The sequence below is a fragment of the Gigantopelta aegis genome, chromosome 4 (genome assembly GCF_016097555.1).
Source record: "Gigantopelta aegis isolate Gae_Host chromosome 4, Gae_host_genome, whole genome shotgun sequence".
Classification (NCBI taxonomy): domain Eukaryota; kingdom Metazoa; phylum Mollusca; class Gastropoda; order Neomphalida; family Peltospiridae; genus Gigantopelta; species Gigantopelta aegis.
The window spans coordinates 3,487,987-3,509,597 of record NC_054702.1 but is presented as its reverse complement, the minus strand read 5'-3'; the positions used below and the strand labels follow the sequence as shown (position 1 = coordinate 3,509,597).

General features: G+C 37.1%; 1 protein-coding gene across 1 annotated transcript in view; it reads left to right on the top strand.

Annotated features, from left to right (window-relative positions):
- The window catches only part of LOC121372065 (ATP-dependent RNA helicase DHX33-like), a 57,040-nt gene that overhangs the window by 31,379 nt on the left and 4,050 nt on the right, over positions 1-21,611 (top strand). The window contains exons 17-18 of the mRNA XM_041498322.1: positions 5,876-5,980; positions 9,266-9,399. Of these exons, the coding sequence (XP_041354256.1) occupies positions 5,876-5,980; positions 9,266-9,399 (239 nt within the window). The remainder of the gene's footprint in view (positions 1-5,875; positions 5,981-9,265; positions 9,400-21,611) is intronic.

The following is a 21,611-nucleotide window of genomic DNA, read 5'->3' as shown; positions in this document are numbered from 1 at the left end:
TACTTATTTATCGTCTGTTGAAAAATAAAATTTTGGTTGATAAGGGGCAGTAACTTTTGTCAGTAAGGCTGGTAGGTACAGGGATCCTGTCTATTTGGATGATGCATATAAAAGATCCCTTGCTACTAATGGAAAAATGTAGCAGGTTTCCTCTCTATGACTATGTCAAAATTACCAAATGTTTGACATCCAATAGCTGTTGATTAATAAATCAATGTGCTCTAGTGTTGTCTCATTCTTCAATTTACAACAAGACTAACTTTAACTCGTTCTCCAATTTACAACAAGTTTAAGAACATGAAATTGGAAATTTCCATGGGCTTAATGAACATTAAACTGAGATGAGGGTCTGCTAAGCTTCTATCACAACTGGACGGTCACATTATGTCGTGAGCCACAACTCATTCACACTATACGATGGCCGTCGTCTGCCACCAAATATGTACAGTCATGTCAAATGCCACTGGATCAACTACAAATAATTCGCAGACAACTGGGTTTTCAATACAAACTACATGACGTGACTCGACTCGACAGACATGTGAAAAGACACAAATTATTCCTAACAAGGCCTGCCATTTTGTTTACACTGGTACTCAAATATTTATTACTCAAAGTAATACAAGTGGTCACCAGTCAAGTATACCAAATTAGATTCCATTGCTGATAATTTTAACATTTTGTAATAAAACTGATATAAACTATAAATTCGATCTACCCAGACAATACATATTATAATGTGGTACCTTGCATTTTATTTACCTGCATAAAGTAGGGTGTCACATTTGAACAAATTAAATAATGTGTTTATTAGTAATCCCTAATTTTGTACAAAAAACCATTTGCATTTTAAAAATTTACCCTATACTGATTTCAATCTCTTATGAGTAAATTTACGTCACATTAATTACAATATAATGTCATCCCATTGGTCTCAATTAACATAAAAAATTACGTCGCCACGGAATGTCATATCTGATGATGTCATGTTATATTGGTATTTTGTCTTATAACAATTTATTGTTTATGACCAAAAAAAAAGACCCCCCCCCAAAAGAACAATTCAAAATTAAATATGTACTTTTAATGTTATTAGTAAGTATGTTTTAAATTTAATTATAAGGATTGTTTGTTATTTCTTTTACAAATTATCCGCAAACTTAAGTGACCTGAGCATAATAGGTTATTTTATTTAAATTAACATGCAATCCAATACATATTGTACCGAAATTGTGTTCCATTATCAGTGTATTAAATCCTTGACACAGTAATGTGAAGAAGATTCATGACACCACTGTTTATACAATGCTAGCTACATTTGACAGTAATGTGAAGAAGATTCATGACACCACTGTTTATACAATGCTAGCTACATTTGACAGTAATGTGAAGAAGATTCATGACACCACTGTTTATACAATGCTAGCTACATTTGACAGTAATGTGAAGAAGATTCATGACACCACTGTTTATACAATGCTAGCTACATTTGACAGTAATGTGAAGAAGATTCATGACACCACTGTTTATACAATGCTAGCTACATTTGACAGTAATGTGAAGAAGATTCATGACACCACTGTTTATACAATGCTAGCTACATTTGACAGTAATGTGAAGAAGATTCATGACACCACTGTTTATACAATGCTAGCTACATTTGGTCACATCATCACTAAAGTGGTTTCAAACTGTAATTCATAAATAAATGTGTAACTAATGTTATCTTTACCATCATACAAAGCTGTATTTGAACTAATATAACAAGTATCTGATTGAAAATCTAGTCCAAAGTAAATGATTAGAATGAGGCTCGCATCACGTGACGAGTAATAATCTGAGAGTCGCACTTTATTATTTTACTTTTAATCCGTCATCAAGTAAAGACAGTGTGGCCATCTGTAAAGAGTTGGCTTTTATTAACCCACCAAGATGTGTTCCATATTTAAAACTTCTCTTTGTACTGCCAGGATATGTAACTGTTAGTCGAAGAAGTTTATTATTTTACTTTTAATCCGTCATCAAGTAAAGACAGTGTAGCCATCTGTAAAGAGTTGGCTTTTATTAACCCACCAAGATGTGTTCCATATTTAAAACTTCTCTTTGTACTGCCAGGATATGTAACTGTTAGTCGAAGAAGTTTATTATTTTACTTTTAATCCGTCATCAAGTAAAGACAGTGTGGCCATCTGTAAAGAGTTGGCTTTTATTAACCCACCAAGATGTGTTCCATATTTAAAACTACTCTTTGTACTGCCAGGATATGTAACTGTTAGTCGAAGAAGAAGAAGAAGAAGAAATAAAATAAACAGACTGCAGTAGTTTGCCAAGATCTTTATCTCAGATGTGTATTATCAAAATATAATGCACATGTTTCTTTTCTGCTTAGTTTTCTTATTATGTTGGCAGTTGTGTTTCTTTTGATATCAGTGTGTTACGACAATGTGAAGTTTCCTCTGTTACTCATGTCAGGGTTTCTGCCAGAAAGAGATTTTTGGGTATGGCGCTATGGAATTGAATGCAGCCAGTCAACAGAGACCTCCCCCAGAAAGAAAATGGGTTAAGTTTAGGGTTAGGGTTAAGAAAATCACACAGTAATGATGAGAGTAATTAATTTTGTCAAAAAGTTAACTTAAAAATATATATTTTTTGGTATGGCGCCATACCCATTTTACCCTCTGACAGAAACCGTGTACTCTTCTCAGTGCATGCATATATCTGGGATTTTCTCATTTGATGCAGTGCCTTTTGACAAACTGCTATTATAATAATAGTACAGTTAATGTCTACAGCTGTGTTATGTGCTGTTCTGTCTGTGGGGAAATACATATAAAATCTCCTAGGAGCCTTCACTGTCAATTATTCACTGGTTAAAGACCTGGACCTATATCCACAAAACATCGTAAGTCTAGTTTTACATGTAAACGTAAATCAATTTTTTGTGTGATCAAACAGATGTTTTCAACTTGGCCACATTTCTCTTGAGTTATCTTTTCCTTTTTATGAATGTCCTAAAGTTCGTACTAAAACGCGGATCCCCACCAGTACCAAAATGCCATAGTTCGCCGTTCATGATGTTATTGTTAGCAGACAACAAACAAAATTGTGTTTTGCACATTTGTTATTTACCTGATAGCCATCGTTTCTAATGGGTTTTTTAATTAATTCTGTGAGAGAGTTACAATAGTAGATTTACGTCCAACTAAGTTACGTATACGACCGTCTTCGAGAATAAGTTGCTTCTTGCACGTAAACGTAAATCAACGGCAGATGTAAGTGCTTGGTGTAGACATAACTTTACATCTTTCTGTGAATATGGGTCCAGTTTGATTGGTACTTGCTTCTGTCCTGCATATTTACAAAACTCCACAAAAACTGAAAAATAGTAATTTTTATATAATTTAGGTATTAGTCACGGAGCACTTGTTGGAATGCAAAAACATTTAAGTGGATCTATCCACTGGTTAGGATTGATCCTACAACTGATCACACCTGAGACGAGTCCTCTAACACTGAGTTCCATTGTACCTAATTCAATACTGTATTACTGAGGTTCACATAATATTAGTGTGTGTGTGTGTGTGCATTATGTCTGGAATCAGTGGCTCAAACAAATGAAAATGTCAGTGTTTAGAAGAGAGGCTGAATTGAGTACAGGTGTGCCCGAGGCCATGTGCTAACGATCGTCACCTGTGTAGGACACAAAACACCTTCAATAGAAGATGGCTTAGTAAGCATCATTTTCTTTTCTCCTCTTCTGTGGGGGCGGGATGTAGCACGGCGATAGACCGATTGCCTGGGGTGTGATGCATTGCAGGATCCATCACCCACAGTGGACTTTGGTTGTTTATTTTCCCATTCAGTGCCCCCATTGACTGGTACATCAATGGTCATGGTATGTACTGCCCTGACTATGGGGAAGTGCATATAAAAGATCCTTGGCTAATTCAAGTTTGTGTGCCACTCATGTATTTTCTTCTCTCTAAACCAGGTGTCAAAATAACCATAGTTATGTTTTCTAGAAACAAAACGGCCATAGTTTAAAATGTGCTGAGGTGTCTTTAAATAAATATTATCTTCCTTTCCTTTGTGTGTAATGCATGTAAGGAGTAACCTATGTGGCAGCAGCAGCTTCCCAGTCTAACTTTCTCTCTCTCTCTCTCTCTCTCCTCTCTCTCCCCTCCCCCTCTCTCTCTCTCTCTCTCTCTCTCTCTCTCTCTCTCTCTCTCTGTCACAAAATGTCGAAATACCCATGATTTTATGTTGTATTTAAATTTTTGATTTAATAAATTAATGTGCTGTAGTGGTAAACAAAACTAACTTTAACTTTTCTGTCTCAGTTTTTCTCTCTCCCTGTCTCACTGTGTGTGTCACTCTCCCCTGTCTGTTCACTAAAATCCCTCTTTCATCTTACATTGATCTCTTTCTCAATATTATACTTCTTACGGACTGATAGATAGGGAAAAAAAACAACCTCCCACACTAAAAAACACCCTATCAAAATGCATCAGTGGTTGACATTTGATGATCAACTTGGCTGGATAAAGTTACCTCAACTCTCACCTTAAAGTTTTTGCAGGTGAAAATAGCACCAGTACCACAACTGTGTGATATTTAGATATTGCACTCCCAAGTGTGACCTACCGAGATCTCCACATTGTCAGTTTAATGGTAACAGCCGAGCAAATGTCAGATCAACCCCCATCATCTTGTGCATTCTCTTTTCTTCTATTTTTCTGATGTAATTGAAAATAAAGAAATTTAAATAATACAAGTTGAAACTTTTTTTCTTTTTTTTTATCAAAGCTGGAAAATTGTGTTTAAGTGTCTTTGAACAAGCATTGTTTGTGTTTGTATTATTTTTTGTTTTTATATTATACACATATAATGTTTTATCAAAGGCTTTTTGCTTCCTTTGTTTTAAATATATGTAATTTGTATTACATCACTAGAGCACATTAATTAATTACTCATCAACTGTTAGATGTCTTGAATTTGGCAATTCTGATGTCTTCAGAGAAAACCCACATTTTTTAATTAGCAGCATGGAATCTGAATGGCACTTTCCACCAGACATACACATAAACCATAGTCTCTGATATACCTGTCATGGGGCACAGGATAAGAAAGAAACTGAGTCTGCCAAAGAGGTTTGATACTATGACCCAAGCACCCAGCCATTTGATCTAATACCCTACCCATCCTCCAAAAAAAAGATATTTAAAAAATACAATTTGGAACTTTTTCTTAATAAACATGAAAAATTGGTGTCAACATTATTTGTTGTAAAATTTAAACTAAATAAATTATTATTTTATTTGTTTATATACACTATAATCTGAAAAATAGAAGGGTAGATTCTAAATCAAAATGGATTTTTTTTTTTTTATGAAATCACATGGACGACAATAGTAACATATTCAATCGACATATACACCATGGATGTAAATACTACTGCCCCTCATCCTTAAAGTAAATCCGAGAAAAATGTTTGTTAAGTTGCTCATTTCAGACACAACAGGAAGCAGGACTTTACTGGCCAGATAAAATAACATTTTATCACCACAAATACTCATATTTATCACCCTTGGCAGGACTGGTAGCATTAATTGTGGAATGAAAAGTCGGGTGCACTTTGAACTTTGACCCACAGATATTATTTGGTGTATAGCTACCTGTAAAGGGGTAGGATTTAGTAGCTCAGTCTGTGGAGCATTCAGCTGTAATTGTTTTACATATGCATATATGAATACAGTTTCGTTTTGTAGGTGGTGGGAATATACCAGAATTATCTCCCCTTCCATGTGATAAATTCTGGGAGAACCCTAATGTAATTTTGTTCCAAGTGGTTCATGTAGTTTAATTTACTTCATAGAGGGATGCAGCACTAGCAGCCAGAAAGAAGTTTGTGTCCAGTGAGGGCGATACAGTCACGTTACTCAACATCTACAAGGCGTACAAGAGTGCTAGAGGAGATAAGGTAAGAGTTTGTGTCCAGTGAGGGCGATACAGTCACGTTACTCAATATCTACAAGGCTTACAAGAGTGCTAGGGGAGATAAGATAAGAGTTTGTGTCCAGTGAGGGTGATACAGTCACGTTACTCAACATCTACAAGGCATACAAGAGTCCTAGAGGAGATACGGTAAGAGTTTGTGTCCAGTGAGGGCGATACGGTCATGTTATTCAATATCTACAAGGCGTACAAGAGTGCTAGAGGAGATACGGTAAGAGTTTGTGCCCAGTGAGGGTGATACGGTCATGTTACTCAACATCTACAAGGTGTACAAGACCGCTAGAGGAGATAAGATAAGAGTTTGTGCCCAGTGAGGGTGATACGGTCATGTTACTCAACATCTACAAGGCGTACAAGAGTGCTAGAGGAGATAAGATAAGAGTTTGTGTCCAGTGAGGGCGATGCAGTCATGTTAATCAACATCTACAAGGCTTACAAGAGTGCTAGAGGAGATAAGATAAGAGTTTGTGTCCAGTGAGGGCGATATGGTCATGTTACTCAACATCTAGAAGGCTTACAAGAGTGCTAGAGGAGATAAGGTAAGAGTTTGTGTCCAGTGAGGGCAATACGGTCACTTTGCTCAACATCTCAACATCTACAAGGCTTACAAGAGTGCTAGAGGAGATAAGGTAAGAGTTTGTGTCCAGTGAGGGCGATACAGTTACTCAACATCTACAAGGCTTACAAGAGTGCTAGAGGAGATAAGGTAAGAGTTTGTGTCCAGTGAGGGTGATACAGTTACTCAACATCTACAAGGCGTACAAGAGTGCTAGAGGAGATAAGATAAGAGTTTGTGTCCAGTGAGGGCGATACGGTCACGTTACTCAACATCTACAAGGCGTACAAGAGTGCTAGAGTTGATAAGAGTTTGTGCCCAGTGAGGGTGATACAGTTACTCAACATCTATAAGGCATACAAGAGTGCTAGAGGAGATAAGAGTTTGTGTCCAGTGAGGGCGATACGGTCACGTTACTCAACATCTGCAAGGTGTACAAGAGTGCTAAAGGAGATAAGGTAAGAGTTTGTGTCCAGTGAGGGCGATACGGTCACGTTACTCAACATCTACAAGGCTTACAAGAGTGCTAAAGGAGATACGGTAAGAGTTTGTGTCCAGTGAGGGTGATACGGTCACGTTACTCAACATCTACAAGGCGTACAAAGAGTGCTAGAGGAGATAAGGTAAGAGTTTGTTTTCCAGTGAAGGCAATACGGTCACATTACTCAACATCTACAAGATGTACAAGAGTGCTAGAGGAGATAAGGTAAGAGTTTGTGTCCAGTGAGGGTAATACAGTTACTCAACATCTACAAGGCTTACAAGAGTGCTAGAGGAGATAAGGTAAGAGTTTGTGTCCAGTGAGGGTGATACAGTTACTCAACATCTACAAGGTGTACAAGAGTGCTAGAGGAGATAAGGTAAGAGTTTGTGTCCAGTGAGGGTGATACAGTCACGTTACTTAACATCTACAAGGCGTACAAGAGTGCTAGAGGAGATAAGATAAGAGTTTGTGTCCAGTGAGGGCGATGCAGTCATGTTAATCAACATCTACAAGGCTTACAAGAGTGCTAGAGGAGATATGGTAAGAGTTTGTGTCCAGTGAGGGCGATACGGTCATGTTACTCAACATCTAGAAGGCTTACAAGAGTGCTAGAGGAGATACGGTAAGAGTTTGTGTCCAGTGAGGGCAATACGGTCACTTTGACAACATCTACAAGGCTTACAAGAGTGCTAGAGGAGATAAGAGTTTGTGTCTAGTGAGGGTGATACAGTTACTCAACATCTAGAAGGCTTACAAGAGTGCTAGAGGAGATAAGAGTTTGTGTCTAGTGAGGGCGATACAGTTACTCAACATCTACAAGGCTTACAAGAGTGCTAGAGGAGATAAGAGTTTGTGTCTAGTGAGGGCGATACAGTTACTCAACATCTACAAGGCTTACAAGAGTGCTAGAGGAGATAAGAGTTTGTGTCTAGTGAGGGCGATACAGTTACTCAACATCTACAAGGCTTACAAGAGTGCTAGAGGAGATAAGAGTTTGTGTCTAGTGAGGGTGATACAGTTACTCAACATCTACAAGGCGTACAAGAGTGCTAGAGGAGATAAGAGTTTGTGTCTAGTGAGGGTGATACAGTTACTCAACATCTACAAGGCGTACAAGAGTGCTAGAGGAGATAAGAGTTTGTGTCTAGTGAGGGTGATACAGTAAGGTAAGATATGAAGGTTGCACACTACTGTTTATGTTTGCATGCATTTCAATAAAATCTGTCAGAATATATACTCTGAAAGATACAACAATATTGAGAGGGCTAGTTTTAGGGAGTATTCTCTTTTAGTAACTACCTTGCCAAAAAGAAATCAACATTGATTGACCTTGGAAACTTTCAATTAGCCATCCTTATGCCACAGCACTGTCTCATATTAATGTTAGGGGCTGAATTTAGCTCAGTCTGTTGAGTAACTTACGTTACAGTATCGAACCACCTCGGTGGATCCATTCAACCTTTTGTTTTTGTTGTCGTTCCAACTAGTGCACCACAACTGGACAAAGGCTGTGGTATGTGCTTTCCAATCTATGGAAAAGTGCATATAAAAGATCCCTTTCTGCATTTGGAAAAATGTAGCAGATTTCCTCTGATGACCATTCCAATCACATGACACATTTGGCACCAAATATTTGTACTACTTGTCTACACAATAAAAATAAAATATAACTTTTATTGTGTGTATCAAACAATCAAATGGACACTGGTATGGGACTTAATCGAGACTGTTAAAATATTGGATAAATAACACAGTGGTAAGGTTTCAAAGACTAGATTGACCAACAAGTTTTTGTTAGTATTTTATTTCCATACACACACCGATATTTTGTTGTATTTTCTTAGAAATATTTTGTTGACTCCATGTATTGGTCGACCCCTCTTCTCATGATGGTATTTAGAGGCTTGTAAAGTCACAAAATACACAGCGATATACAGTAGCAGTTATTAATGGTCGCACACTTTCCCTCACCCCACGCTTGTTTCAAGAAAGGACTTTCATATTGGACAGTGGCATGTGTTTATAGCCACAGTTAGTAGTACATCCACACCTTCTTTTTGGTTCTATATCGGACATATACAGTATTTCAGTAGCCTTTTATCTTCTGATTTGTTAGATTGTATTACAGATATCATATGTTGGAGATCTAATAGCAACTGATTAGTAATTAATAATATTTTATTTGTTGATGGTTTGTTGTGTGTTTTCAGCACTGGTGCTTTGAGAACTACATCAACAGGAGGAACATGAAGATGGCTCTGCAGGTGCGGAAACAGCTTCGAGAAATTACACAGAAACAGAACTTGCCTCTAAAGTCCTGTGGTGTAGACACAACCGCCATACGGTAAGATTACTCAGAAACTTGCCTCTACAGTCCATGTGGTGTAGACACAATCGCCATATGGTAAGATTACTCAGAAACTTAACTCTACAGTCCTGTGATGTAGACACAACCGCCATATGGTAAGATTACTCAGAAACTTAACTCTACAGTCCTGTGGTGTAGACACAACGGCCATATGGTAAGATTACTCAGAAACTTAACTCTACAGTCCTGTGGTGTAGACACAAGCGCCATACGGTAAGATTACTCAGAAACAGAACTTGCCTCTAAAGTCCTGTGGTGTAGACACAACTGCCATACAGTAAGATTACTCAGGAACTTGCCTCTACAGTCCTGTGGTGTAGACACAACATGACAATCGCCATACGGTAAGATTACTCAGGAACTTGCCTCTACAGTCCTGTGGTGTAGACACAACGTGACAACCGCCATACGGTAAGATTACTCAGGAACTTGCCTCTACAGTCCTGTGGTGTAGACACAACTGCCATACAGTAAGATTACTCAGGAACTTGCCTCTACAGTCCTGTGGTGTAGACACAACGTGACAACCGCCATACAGTAAGATTACTTTATAATAAAGTAAACTTAAAACCAGACTGAAAACATGTTTTATCAGGTTGCAGTCAATGACCACTCCCCATTACTCACCTGTTGAAGGAGAGCAGCTGTTAGTTCCTTTAGAATGTGACTTTATATTATATCAATATGGTAATATTATAAATAGCTCCCTTTAGAATGTGAATGTATATTGTATCAATATGGTAATATTATAAATAGCTCCGTCATGGAAACAATCTCTTCCCTCAATTGTTTTTCATAGCGAGATCTGAAGATGACTTTACATAAGTTTTTATTTCCAATAAAGGCCATTCAATTTAATAAAAATTATTCAAAATTCTGTATTAAAATTGCTTTTTGGCTAAAAAGAGAAAATGGTCCTTGAGTAGTACCATAATGTGTGTCATTTTACCTGATTGCAACTGTCTTAATGTAAGATTGTCAAAAACATGACTTGTCTCTACATTCCTGTACAGGTATATGACATCCTTTATAAATAGTATTATTAGAAACTTTAGCTGCTTTAATGTAGAAATTTCAGAAACTTGACTTATCTCAACAAGCTTATACAGATATATGACATCCTTTATAGATAGTATTATCAAAACCTTCAGCCGGAATAGAGTAAAAATCCAGAGAATAGGTTCACTGATGTGAAAATAATATATTAGTCTCTTAAAGCAGGTGGTTGCTTAACAGAGGTGATACTGTAGTAGATTAAATTATTTATGAAGAATAGTTGTGGACTTAATGCAGGTGCTTGCATAACACAGTTGATTCCTGTACCATGTTTGATTGTACATATATGATCAAGACGTCACCTGTTAGCCAACCACCTGTGTTAAAAGGTCATCTTAATGTTCTATCAAATTGTTTAATACTAATAGACTCCCATCATATGTGGTCATGTGGGATAGAAAAAGTACATGTGAGGTGGTGGAAATTTCGACCCAGGACGAGGCCTGCCGAGTCCCAGAGATGAAATTTCCACCATCGAGGTGTACTTTTTCTATCCAGTGATAGAAATAAGCAGAAGTTTTCATTGCATTTTTCACTTGTCCACTGGACAACCACCAAGGTACATTTTGTTTGTCCGAGCAGATTTTCACTTGTCCACTGGACAACCACCAAGGTACATTTTGTTTGTCCAAGCAGATTTTCACTTGTCAGGACAAAGAGATTTATTCTGTATGGACTGACTTCATGGAATAGGTCTGTCTTGCATAGCTAGTGATGGGAGAAAAATTGTCCTGTGTTAAGCAGGTCTCTGTCCTAAGAGGCCATCATACTATTCATCCAATCACCGGAACTGTGTTACTATACTGCTGAATGATTAAATGGTGTAACCGGAACTGTGTTACTATACTGCTGAATGATTAAATGGTGTAACCGGACCTGTGTTACTATACTGCTGAATGATTAAATGGTGTAACCGGACCTGTGTTACGATACTGCTGAATGATTAAATGGTGAAACCGGAACTGTGTTACTATACTGCTGAATGATTAAATGGTGTAACCGGACCTGTGTTACTATACTGCTGAATGATTAAATGGTGAAACCGGACCTGTGTTACTATACTGCTGAATGATTAAATGGTGTAACCGGACCTGTGTTACTATACTGCTGAATGATTAAATGGTGTAACCGGAACTGTGTTACTATACTGCTGAATGATTAAATGGTGTAACCGGACCTGTGTTACTATACTGCTGAATGATTAAATGGTGTAACCGGACCTGTGTTACTATACTGCTGAATGATTAAATGGTGTAACCGGACCTGTGTTACTATACTGCTGAATGATTAAATGGTGTAACCAGACCTGTGTTACTATACTGCTGAATGATTAAATGGCGAAATTGGACCTGTGTTACTATACTGCTGAATGATTAAATGGCAAAACCGGACCTGTGTTACTATACTGCTGAATGATTAAATGGCGTAACCGGACCTGTGTTACTATACTACTGAATGATTAAATGGCGAAACCGGACCTGTGTTACTATACTGCTGAATGATTAAATGGCGTAACCGGACCTGTGTTACTATACTGCTGAATGATTAAATGGCGTAACCGGACCTGTGTTACTATACTGCTGAATGATTAAATGGCGAAATTGGACCTGTGTTACTATACTGCTGAATGATTAAATGGCAAAACCGGACCTGTGTTACTATACTGCTGAATGATTAAATGGCGAAACCGGACCTGTGTTACTATACTGCTGAATGATTAAATGGCGAAACCGGACCTGTGTTACTATACTGCTGAATGATTAAATGGCGAAACCGGACCTGTGTTACTATACTGCTGAATGATTAAATGGCGAAACCGGACCTGTGTTACTATACTGCTGAATGATTAAATGGCGAAACCGGACCTGTGTTACTATACTGCTGAATGATTAAATGGCAAAACCGGACCTGTGTTACTATACTGCTGAATGATTAAATGGCGTAACCGGACCTGTGTTACTATACTGCTGAATGATTAAATGGTACAAATCAACTTATATTTAGGAGTCACCTGTCTTTAAACAACATGTTACTATACTACCAAGTAGTCTTAATATAATAAAACTGACCTGTATTAATCAGTCACCTGTCTTAAAACAACACGTTACTATACTACCAAGTAGTCTAATATAGTAAACCTGACCTGTATTAAGCAGTCATCTGTCTTAAAACAACACATTACTATACTACCAAGTAGTCTGATATAGTAAACCTGACCTGTATTAAGCAGTCACCTGTCTCAAAACAACACATTACTATACTACCAAGTAGTCTGATATAGTAAACCTGACCTGTATTAAGCAGTCACCTGTCATATAACAACACGTTACTATACTACCAAGTAGTCTAATATAGTAAACCTGACCTGTATTAAGCAGTCACCTGTCTTAAAAAAACATGTTATTGTACTACCAAGTAGTCTGATATAGTAAACCTGACCTGTATTAAGCAGTCACCTGTCTTAAAACAACACATTATTATACTACCAAGTAATCTAATATAGTAAAATTGACCTGTATTAAGCAGTCACCTGTCTTAAAACAACACGTTATTATACTACCAAGTAATCTAATATAGTAAACCTGACCTGTAGTAAGAGACAGGAGTTTCCCCAGGACCGTTAGGCGTAGCGGCCCGACACGCCTTGGTCCGTAAAGTAAGCGCATTGACAGCATGGAAGCGCCTTAAATCAATTGCCACTATGCCTTGATTTGAAGTGATTTGAACAATTTTCACAAGTACGAGCGTGGCAGTTGACTACATCTTGCAAACAACTTGTGTACCAGTATATCAAGCACACCTAATTACTATGACAGGTAAAACACGTCCTAAATACCTAACAATGGACCAGTCGTCTCGCTCACAACTGGTGTTTAGTAATTTTACCACATCTACTGGGACCGCTAATCCGTCAGGAAGGCGCTTACGCATAACGGGATTCCCGTTGCAGAGCAATCAAGCTTCAAGGCCGATCAAAGAAGATGCCCACTGACAGAATCAACTGTATCATTTAACTGAATAAACGATAGGTGAAGCACTTTTTAAAAATACAGTTAAGTTGGCAATCAATCATTTCTATCCTAACACCCCCTTCCCAAAACACACACACTGTAAACATCCAGGGCTTGCGCTGTCGGTAGCCAAATTAGCCATTGGCTAATTAAAAATTATTTGTAAAAAAATGGCTAATAAAATTTGCAATTGTCTCAAATTTTGGCTAAACCATTTTCTATCTTCTGATGTGAACAAACGGTTACATAATCTATCCGACAGCTCAAACATAATAATAATACCAAATATACAGTGTAGGCATTATGATGTTTGTTTATTTTAATAATCATTGTTATTAATTTTAACCGCATGCATTCAACATGTATGACAGCAATGTGATGGTAATTCAATGTCTGGAAGATCTGTAACTTGTTATTTTAACTTTGTAAAATCTTTGAACCAAAGTAAAAAACCCAAACCGACAATGCGTGTCAATTTGAATACACATGCCAGTTCAGGGCTGAAAGACGTGTAGGCTATCCCAAGAGCTGATTTTAGCCAGATCGAGTGAAAACCGAACGTTCGCTACACTGGCTTGTGCACTTCACGTTAAACCAAATGGACATGACGGACACCAATCAAATAGTTATCGAACATTGGGAAGAACGTTCGTTGGCTGAACCGAAGGAAGCTCTCGACAGCTGACACCCACGTGTCAAGAGGCTTCGTTGCGGACATTGAACAATACAATTACATAGAAGTAAATCTTGATGTAAATTTGTAGAAAAACAATAGTTGTTTGCATCAATGAATACCTAACGCCAGTAACTGCAGTTTTATTTATTTCCTTTGTCTTTGTTAATTTTGTACCTATGGTCGAGAGATCACAATCGCGGGAAATGAACATGCAGTATTTATACAAATTGCAGTTAAACGTACACTGAATTAGCTTACAATAATCATATTTGTTAGATAATGTTAGATATATATTTGTAAGACTGTGAGGTGACATTTAATAAGTTAGCTGGATTTTAAAAAGACCGTAAATTTTAATTTTATTAACGGTTTTATGTTTTTTGTTTTTTTATAAATGGAATATACTGTGAAGTCGGCATTCTTAGCCTAGGTATTTTACAAGCAGAAATCACAAGCATTTAACACGACGCTGAAATCAACAGCAACAACATTGCACAAATTATGAAATTGTTGGGGGAGGGAAATTGATGGGTTACTTTAAAAAAAGTTTTTAAAAAGAGCATGATTAGCTGGATTGAAGGCAAACACTTAACTATTTTCAACCCACTACCCCACTTATTTTGGCTTGACTTGTGTTATACTGATGCTAAAAATGTAAGCACCTTAAAAAAATCCTGGGGAAAGGCCTGAGAGATCACCTGTCATATAACAACACGTTATTATACTACCAAGTAATCTAATATAGTAAACCTGACCTGTATTAAGCAGTCACCTGTCTTAAAACAGGACATTATTATACTACCAAGTAGTCTGATATAGTAAACCTGACCTGTATTAAGAGATCACCTGTCATATAACAACACATTATTATACCACCAAGTAATCTAATATAGTAAACCTGACCTGTATTAAGAGATCACCTGTCATATAACAACACATTATTATACCACCAAGTAATCTAATATAGTAAACCTGACCTGTATTAAGAGATCACCTGTCATATAACAACACATTATTTATATACTACCAAGTACTAATATAGTAAACCTATACCACCAAGTAATCTAATATAGTAAACCTGACCTGTATTAAGAGATCACCTGTCATATAACAACACATTATTGTACCACCAAGTAATCTAATATAGTAAACCTGACCTGTATTAAGAGATCACCTGTCAAATAACAACAGGTTATTATACTACCAAGTAGTCTGATATAGTAAACCTGACCTGTATTAAGCAGTCACCTGTCATATAACAACACGTTATTATACTACCAAATAGTCTGATATAGTAAACCTGACCTGTATTAAGCAGTCATCTGTCATATAACAACACGTTATTATACTACCAAGTAATCTAATATAGTAAACCTGACCTGTATTAAGCAGTCACCTGTCTTAAAACAGGACATTATTATACTACCAAGTAGTCTGATATAGTAAACCTGACCTGTATTAAGAGATCACCTGTCATATAACAACACATTATTATACCACCAAGTAATCTAATATAGTAAACCTGACCTGTATTAAGAGATCACCTGTCATATAACAACACATTATTATACCACCAAGTAATCTAATATAGTAAACCTGACCTGTATTAAGAGATCACCTGTCAAATAACAACAGGTTATTATACTACCAAGTAGTCTGATATAGTAAACCTGACCTGTATTAAGCAGTCACCTGTCATATAACAACACATTATTATACCACCAAGTAATCTAATATAGTAAACCTGACCTGTATTAAGAGATCACCTGTCATATAACAACACATTATTATACTACCAAGTAATCTAATATAGTAAACCTGACCTGTATTAAGAGATCACCTGTCATATAACAACACATTATTATACCACCAAGTAATCTAATATAGTAAACCTGACCTGTATTAAGAGATCACCTGTCATATAACAACACATTATTATACCACCAAGTAATCTAATATAGTAAACCTGACCTGTATTAAGAGATCACCTGTCATATAACAACACATTATTATACCACCAAGTAATCTAATATAGTAAACCTGACCTGTATTAAGAGATCACCTGTCAAATAACAACAGGTTATTATACTACCAAGTAGTCTGATATAGTAAACCTGACCTGTATTAAGCAGTCACCTGTCATATAACAACACGTTATTATACTACCAAGTAATCTAATATAGTAAACCTGACCTGTATTAAGCAGTCACCTGTCTTAAAACAGGACATTATTATACTACCAAGTAGTCTGATATAGTAAACCTGACCTGTATTAAGAGATCACCTGTCATATAACAACACGTTATTATACCACCAAGTAATCTAATATAGTAAACCTGACCTGTATTAAGAGATCACCTGTCATATAACAACACGTTATTATACTACCAAGTAGTCTGATATAGTAAACCTGACCTGTATTAAGAGATCACCTGTCATATAACAACACATTATTATACTACCAAGTAGTCTGATATAGTAAACCTGACCTGTATTAAGAGATCACCTGTCATATAACAACACATTATTATACTACCAAGTAGTCTGATATAGTAAACCTGACCTGTATTAAGAGATCACCTGTCATATAACAACACATTATTATACCACCAAGTAATCTAATATAGTAAACCTGACCTGTATTAAGAGATCACCTGTCAAATAACAACAGGTTATTATACTACCAAGTAGTCTGATATAGTAAACCTGACCTGTATTAAGCAGTCACCTGTCATATAACAACACGTTATTATACTACCAAGTAGTCTGATATAGTAAACCTGACCTGTATTAAGCAGTCATCTGTCATATAACAACACATTATTATATTACCAAGTAGTCTGATATAGTAAACCTGACCTGTATTAAGCAGTCACCTGTCTTAAAACAACACGTTATTATACCACCAAGTAATCTAATATAGTAAACCTGACCTGTATTAAGCAGTCACCTGTCTTAAAACAGGACATTATTATACTACCAAGTAGTCTGATATAGTAAACCTGACCTGTATTAAGCAGTCATCTGTCATATAACAACAGGTTATTATACTACCAAGTAGTCTGATATAGTAAACCTGACCTGTATTAAGCAGTCATCTGTCATATAACAACATGTTATTATACTACCAAGTAGTCTGATATAGTAAACCTGACCTGTATTAAGCAGTCATCTGTCATATAACAACACGTTATTATATTACCAAGTAGTCTGATATAGTAAACCTGACCTGTATTAAGCAGTCATCTGTCATATAACAACAGGTTATTATACTACCAAGTAGTCTGATATAGTAAACCTGACCTATATTAAGAGATCACTTTTTAATACTCCTTTGTATGTTCGTGGCATAGCCTAGTGGTAAAGTGCTCATCTGATACACAGTCAGTCTGGGATCGATCCCCTTCAGTGAGCTCATTGGGCTATTTCTTGTTCAAGCCAGTGCACCATGACTGGTACTTCAAAGGTCATGGTATGTGCTATCCTGTCTGGGATGGTACATATACAATGAAACCTCTCAAAACCGGACCCTCTGTAAACCGGAATCCCCCAATACCGGACATTTTTCACAGTCCTTTTTTAAAAATCAGTACAGAAATTAACCTCACTAAACCAGATAACTTCTTAAAACCGGACATTTTAATTGGTACCCTGGGTGTCCGCTTTAAAGGGGTTTCACTGTAAAATATCCCTTGCTACTAATGGAACAATTTTATGAGTTTCCTCTCTAAGAGAGTGTCATATTACCAAATGTTTGACATCCAGTAGCCATTGATTAATAAATCAATGTACTCTAGTGGTGTCATTAAACAAAAATGAAAAATAAACCTTAATTATACTTCCTACCGGCCTCGGTGGCGTCGTGGTTAGGACATCGGTCTACAGGCTGGTAGGTACTGGGTTCGGATCCCAGTCGAGGCATGGGATTTTTAATACAGAGACCGACTCCAAACCCGGAGTGAGTGCTCCGTAAGGCTCAATGGGTAGATATAAACTGGTTCAACAAAGGCCATGGTTTGTGCTATCCTGCCTGTGGGAATCACGAATAAAAAATCCCTTGCTGCTAATGGGAAAGAGTAGCCCATGAAGTGGCGACAGCGGGTTTCCTCTCAAACTCTGTGTGGTCCTTAACCATATGTCTGATGCCATATAACCGTAAATAAAATGTGTTGAGTGCGTCGTTAAATAAAACATTTCTTTCTAATTATACTTCCAGATAGTCTAATGTGGTACAACTGACCTGTGTTAAGCAGTCACCTGTTTTAAAAAGACCACATTAATGTACTTCCAAATAGTCTAATGTGGTACAATTGACCTGTGTTAAGCAGTCCACCTGTTTTAAAAAGACAACATTACTGTACTTCCAGATAGTCTTAATATGGCACTCATTAACCTGAATTAAGCTGTCACCTGTCTTAAGAGACCACTTTCTTTATACTCCTTTGTATGTTCATGGATAAAAGTGACTAAGGAGTATGAAAGGTAATTGTGTGTCCTATTAAGGCAACAGGCTAACAATGTGTGTTTGTACTTGTGTCTAGGTGCAGAGAACCCAATCTACGATAAACTGTTAAGGATGTGGACACCTGGCGATGATTTCCTGATCTCGTTTCTCTAATATTTATAGCCTTGCTCTTTCCCTGTGTATCACGGGAGCCGGCTCCTTGTTACATCATGGCATGTGACTACAGCATGGCCACTGACGCACACCAGCTTCCTTTGATTCTTCTATTTTCATCTGATTGTTTCCTCATGCTCTGCTCAACTGCTGGGCAGGTGGCCAGAGAATTGCCAACTGTTTGATTTGGGGGAAAAAAGAAAGATGTCTCTTGTTATTTCTTACACTGGTTCCAGACAATTTGCCATGGCTAACTAGATGCTGTGAATGTTAATCTGTGAGGTCGTTTGCGGTAGTTTGCGATGCTTTGTGATTACTGATCTGATTTCATGCCTTGCTTTACACAGTGAAGTGCTCTTAGAGATCTATTCCAGATGTAATATATTTGAACTATATTAATAAACAATTACTAGAAAAATAATAAGTAAAAAAAAAAAAAAATTAAATACAGGTATACAATCTGAAAGTATACACACTTTCAAAATAACAGTTATATTACACTGGTATGATATAGATAATGATATTATATACTGATTGAAACAAATAACGGATCACATAAATAGTAGCAGTTAATATTGACCTCATTGAAAACTCCCATCCACAGTAGCTGGAAGTTAAAAGTGCTACTGACAGTCAGTTCTACTGACATTAAGTCCCACTGACATTAAGTCCCACTGACATTAAGTCCTACTGATATTAAGTCCTACTGATATTAAGTCCCACATTACTTCTCTGTACTGTATACAGGCATATTGGCATAACTACTTTAGTACTATATTAAATTTGGTCTTCAATACCACGTGTTCCCATATTTATTTAAACCAGTATAGTAACTATTAAAGCTAGTCTGGAGTATTTTTTTACATTTTTATTTAACCATTTCAAATGGACCATCAACATTAGTTTTCTTACTGTTGCACGCCATGCTTCAATAACCAGCCTCGATGGCACAGTGGTTAAGCCATCGGACTACAGGCTGGTAGGTACAGGGATCGCAGTGTGGTACCGGCTCCAACCTAGAGCAAGTTCTTAAGGGCTCAGTGGGTAGGTGTAAGGCCATTACATCCTCTTCTCTCTCACTAACCACTAACCATCTAACAACTAACCCACTGTCCTGGACAGACAGCTCAGATAGCTGAGGTGTGTGCCCGGGACAGCGTGCTTGAACATTAATTGGATATAAGCACGAAAATAAGTTGAAATGAAACTGCTTCAATATCTTGCTAATTTAGGTGACATCAAAATGTGTTATTCTCTATTATAAGTCAGCCAAAGACATGGTTATTCTACTGTTTAGTCTTACAATGTCTTATTATTCAAATCTACAAATACAATTTTGTTAGGAATGCTTGGATTGGCTCAAATGATGTCAATTATGAACAGGTTCACACTAATTCACTATGCTGTTCATAAAGTGTAAATCAATTCTGTGGTTCAAACTTAAATGAACAGCAAACTTTATCATATTGTTCAATTCTTTTTTTTGAAAACATGTATGAAAAGTTTGTTTTGTGTAATGTAGTCATCCGAAAAAGCCTGCTACATGTTTCTATTGGCAGAAAGGGATTTTTTATATGCACTTTCCCACAGACAGATAAGCACACACCTTTGACCAGTTTTGTTGCACTGGTTGGAAATAACGTGCATGAAGAAATCTGCCAATGACCATTGATAAGTAAAAACTATTTATTTAAACTGTACTTGTGCTTGTATTGTGAGGTGGGACGTAGCCCAGTGGTCAAACACTCGCCTGCTGAACGCTTGGTTTGAGATCAATCCCCATTGAGCTATTTCTTGTTCAGCCAGTGGTATATCAAAGGCCATGGTATGTGCTATCCTGTCTTTAGGATGGTGTATATAAAAGATCCTTTGCTACAAATAAAAAAGGTAGCAGGTTTCCTCAGTAAGACTGTGTAAAATATTACCAAATGTTTGACATTCAATAGCCGATGATTGATAAATCAATGTGCTCTAGTGGTGTTGTTAAACAAAACAAACTTTAACTTTGTGTTTGTATTGTGCATTAATGAAGATTGTGGGGCAGGATCTACGAGTTCTGTTAGGATTGAACACCCGGAATATGTTTCTTCCCATCCCAACCAGTGCCCCGCCACTGGTATATCACAGGCCGTGGTTTGGCCATATAAAAGATTCTTTGCTGCTAATGGAACAGTGTATAGTACATTTCAAAAATTATCAAAAGTCTGACATCCAATAGTAGATTATTAATAAAACAATGTGCTCCAGTGGTGTCATTAAACAGAACAATTGTTTAACTTTAGTAAAGATTGCAGCTTTAATGTTTAAATGTTTTACCTGTAAATATTTTCATACCTTTAACTCTGTTGTCTCTGTTGCTAAACATCTTTTATCACCATTCTATCTGAGATAAGCAAGACAGCAGTGTGTGTTTTAAAACTCAGAACTATGGCTTACCACCAGCAAGACAGCAGTGTGTGTTTTAAAACAGAGAACTATGGCTTACCACCAGCAAGACAGCAGTGTGTGTTTTAAAACAGAGAACTATGGCTTACCACCAGCAAGACAGCAGTGTGTGTTTTAAAACTGAGAACTATGGCTTACCACCAGCAAGACAGCAGTGTGTGGTTGGTAGAAATATCAGGCCATGGGGGATTCCTAGTTACCATGCCGAGGTGTGAACACATCTCTCGAGATCCCTGCAGCAGGCAGAGTTATCTCTGTCTATAACTATCGCAAGCAGTGGGCATAGAGCTATTACAAGTAATGCATTCAGGGTCAAGAGAACAGTTTGTTCTTTAACAAAGAGGAGTCCAATGATTCGAGGTTTGATGATTATATTTCCAAT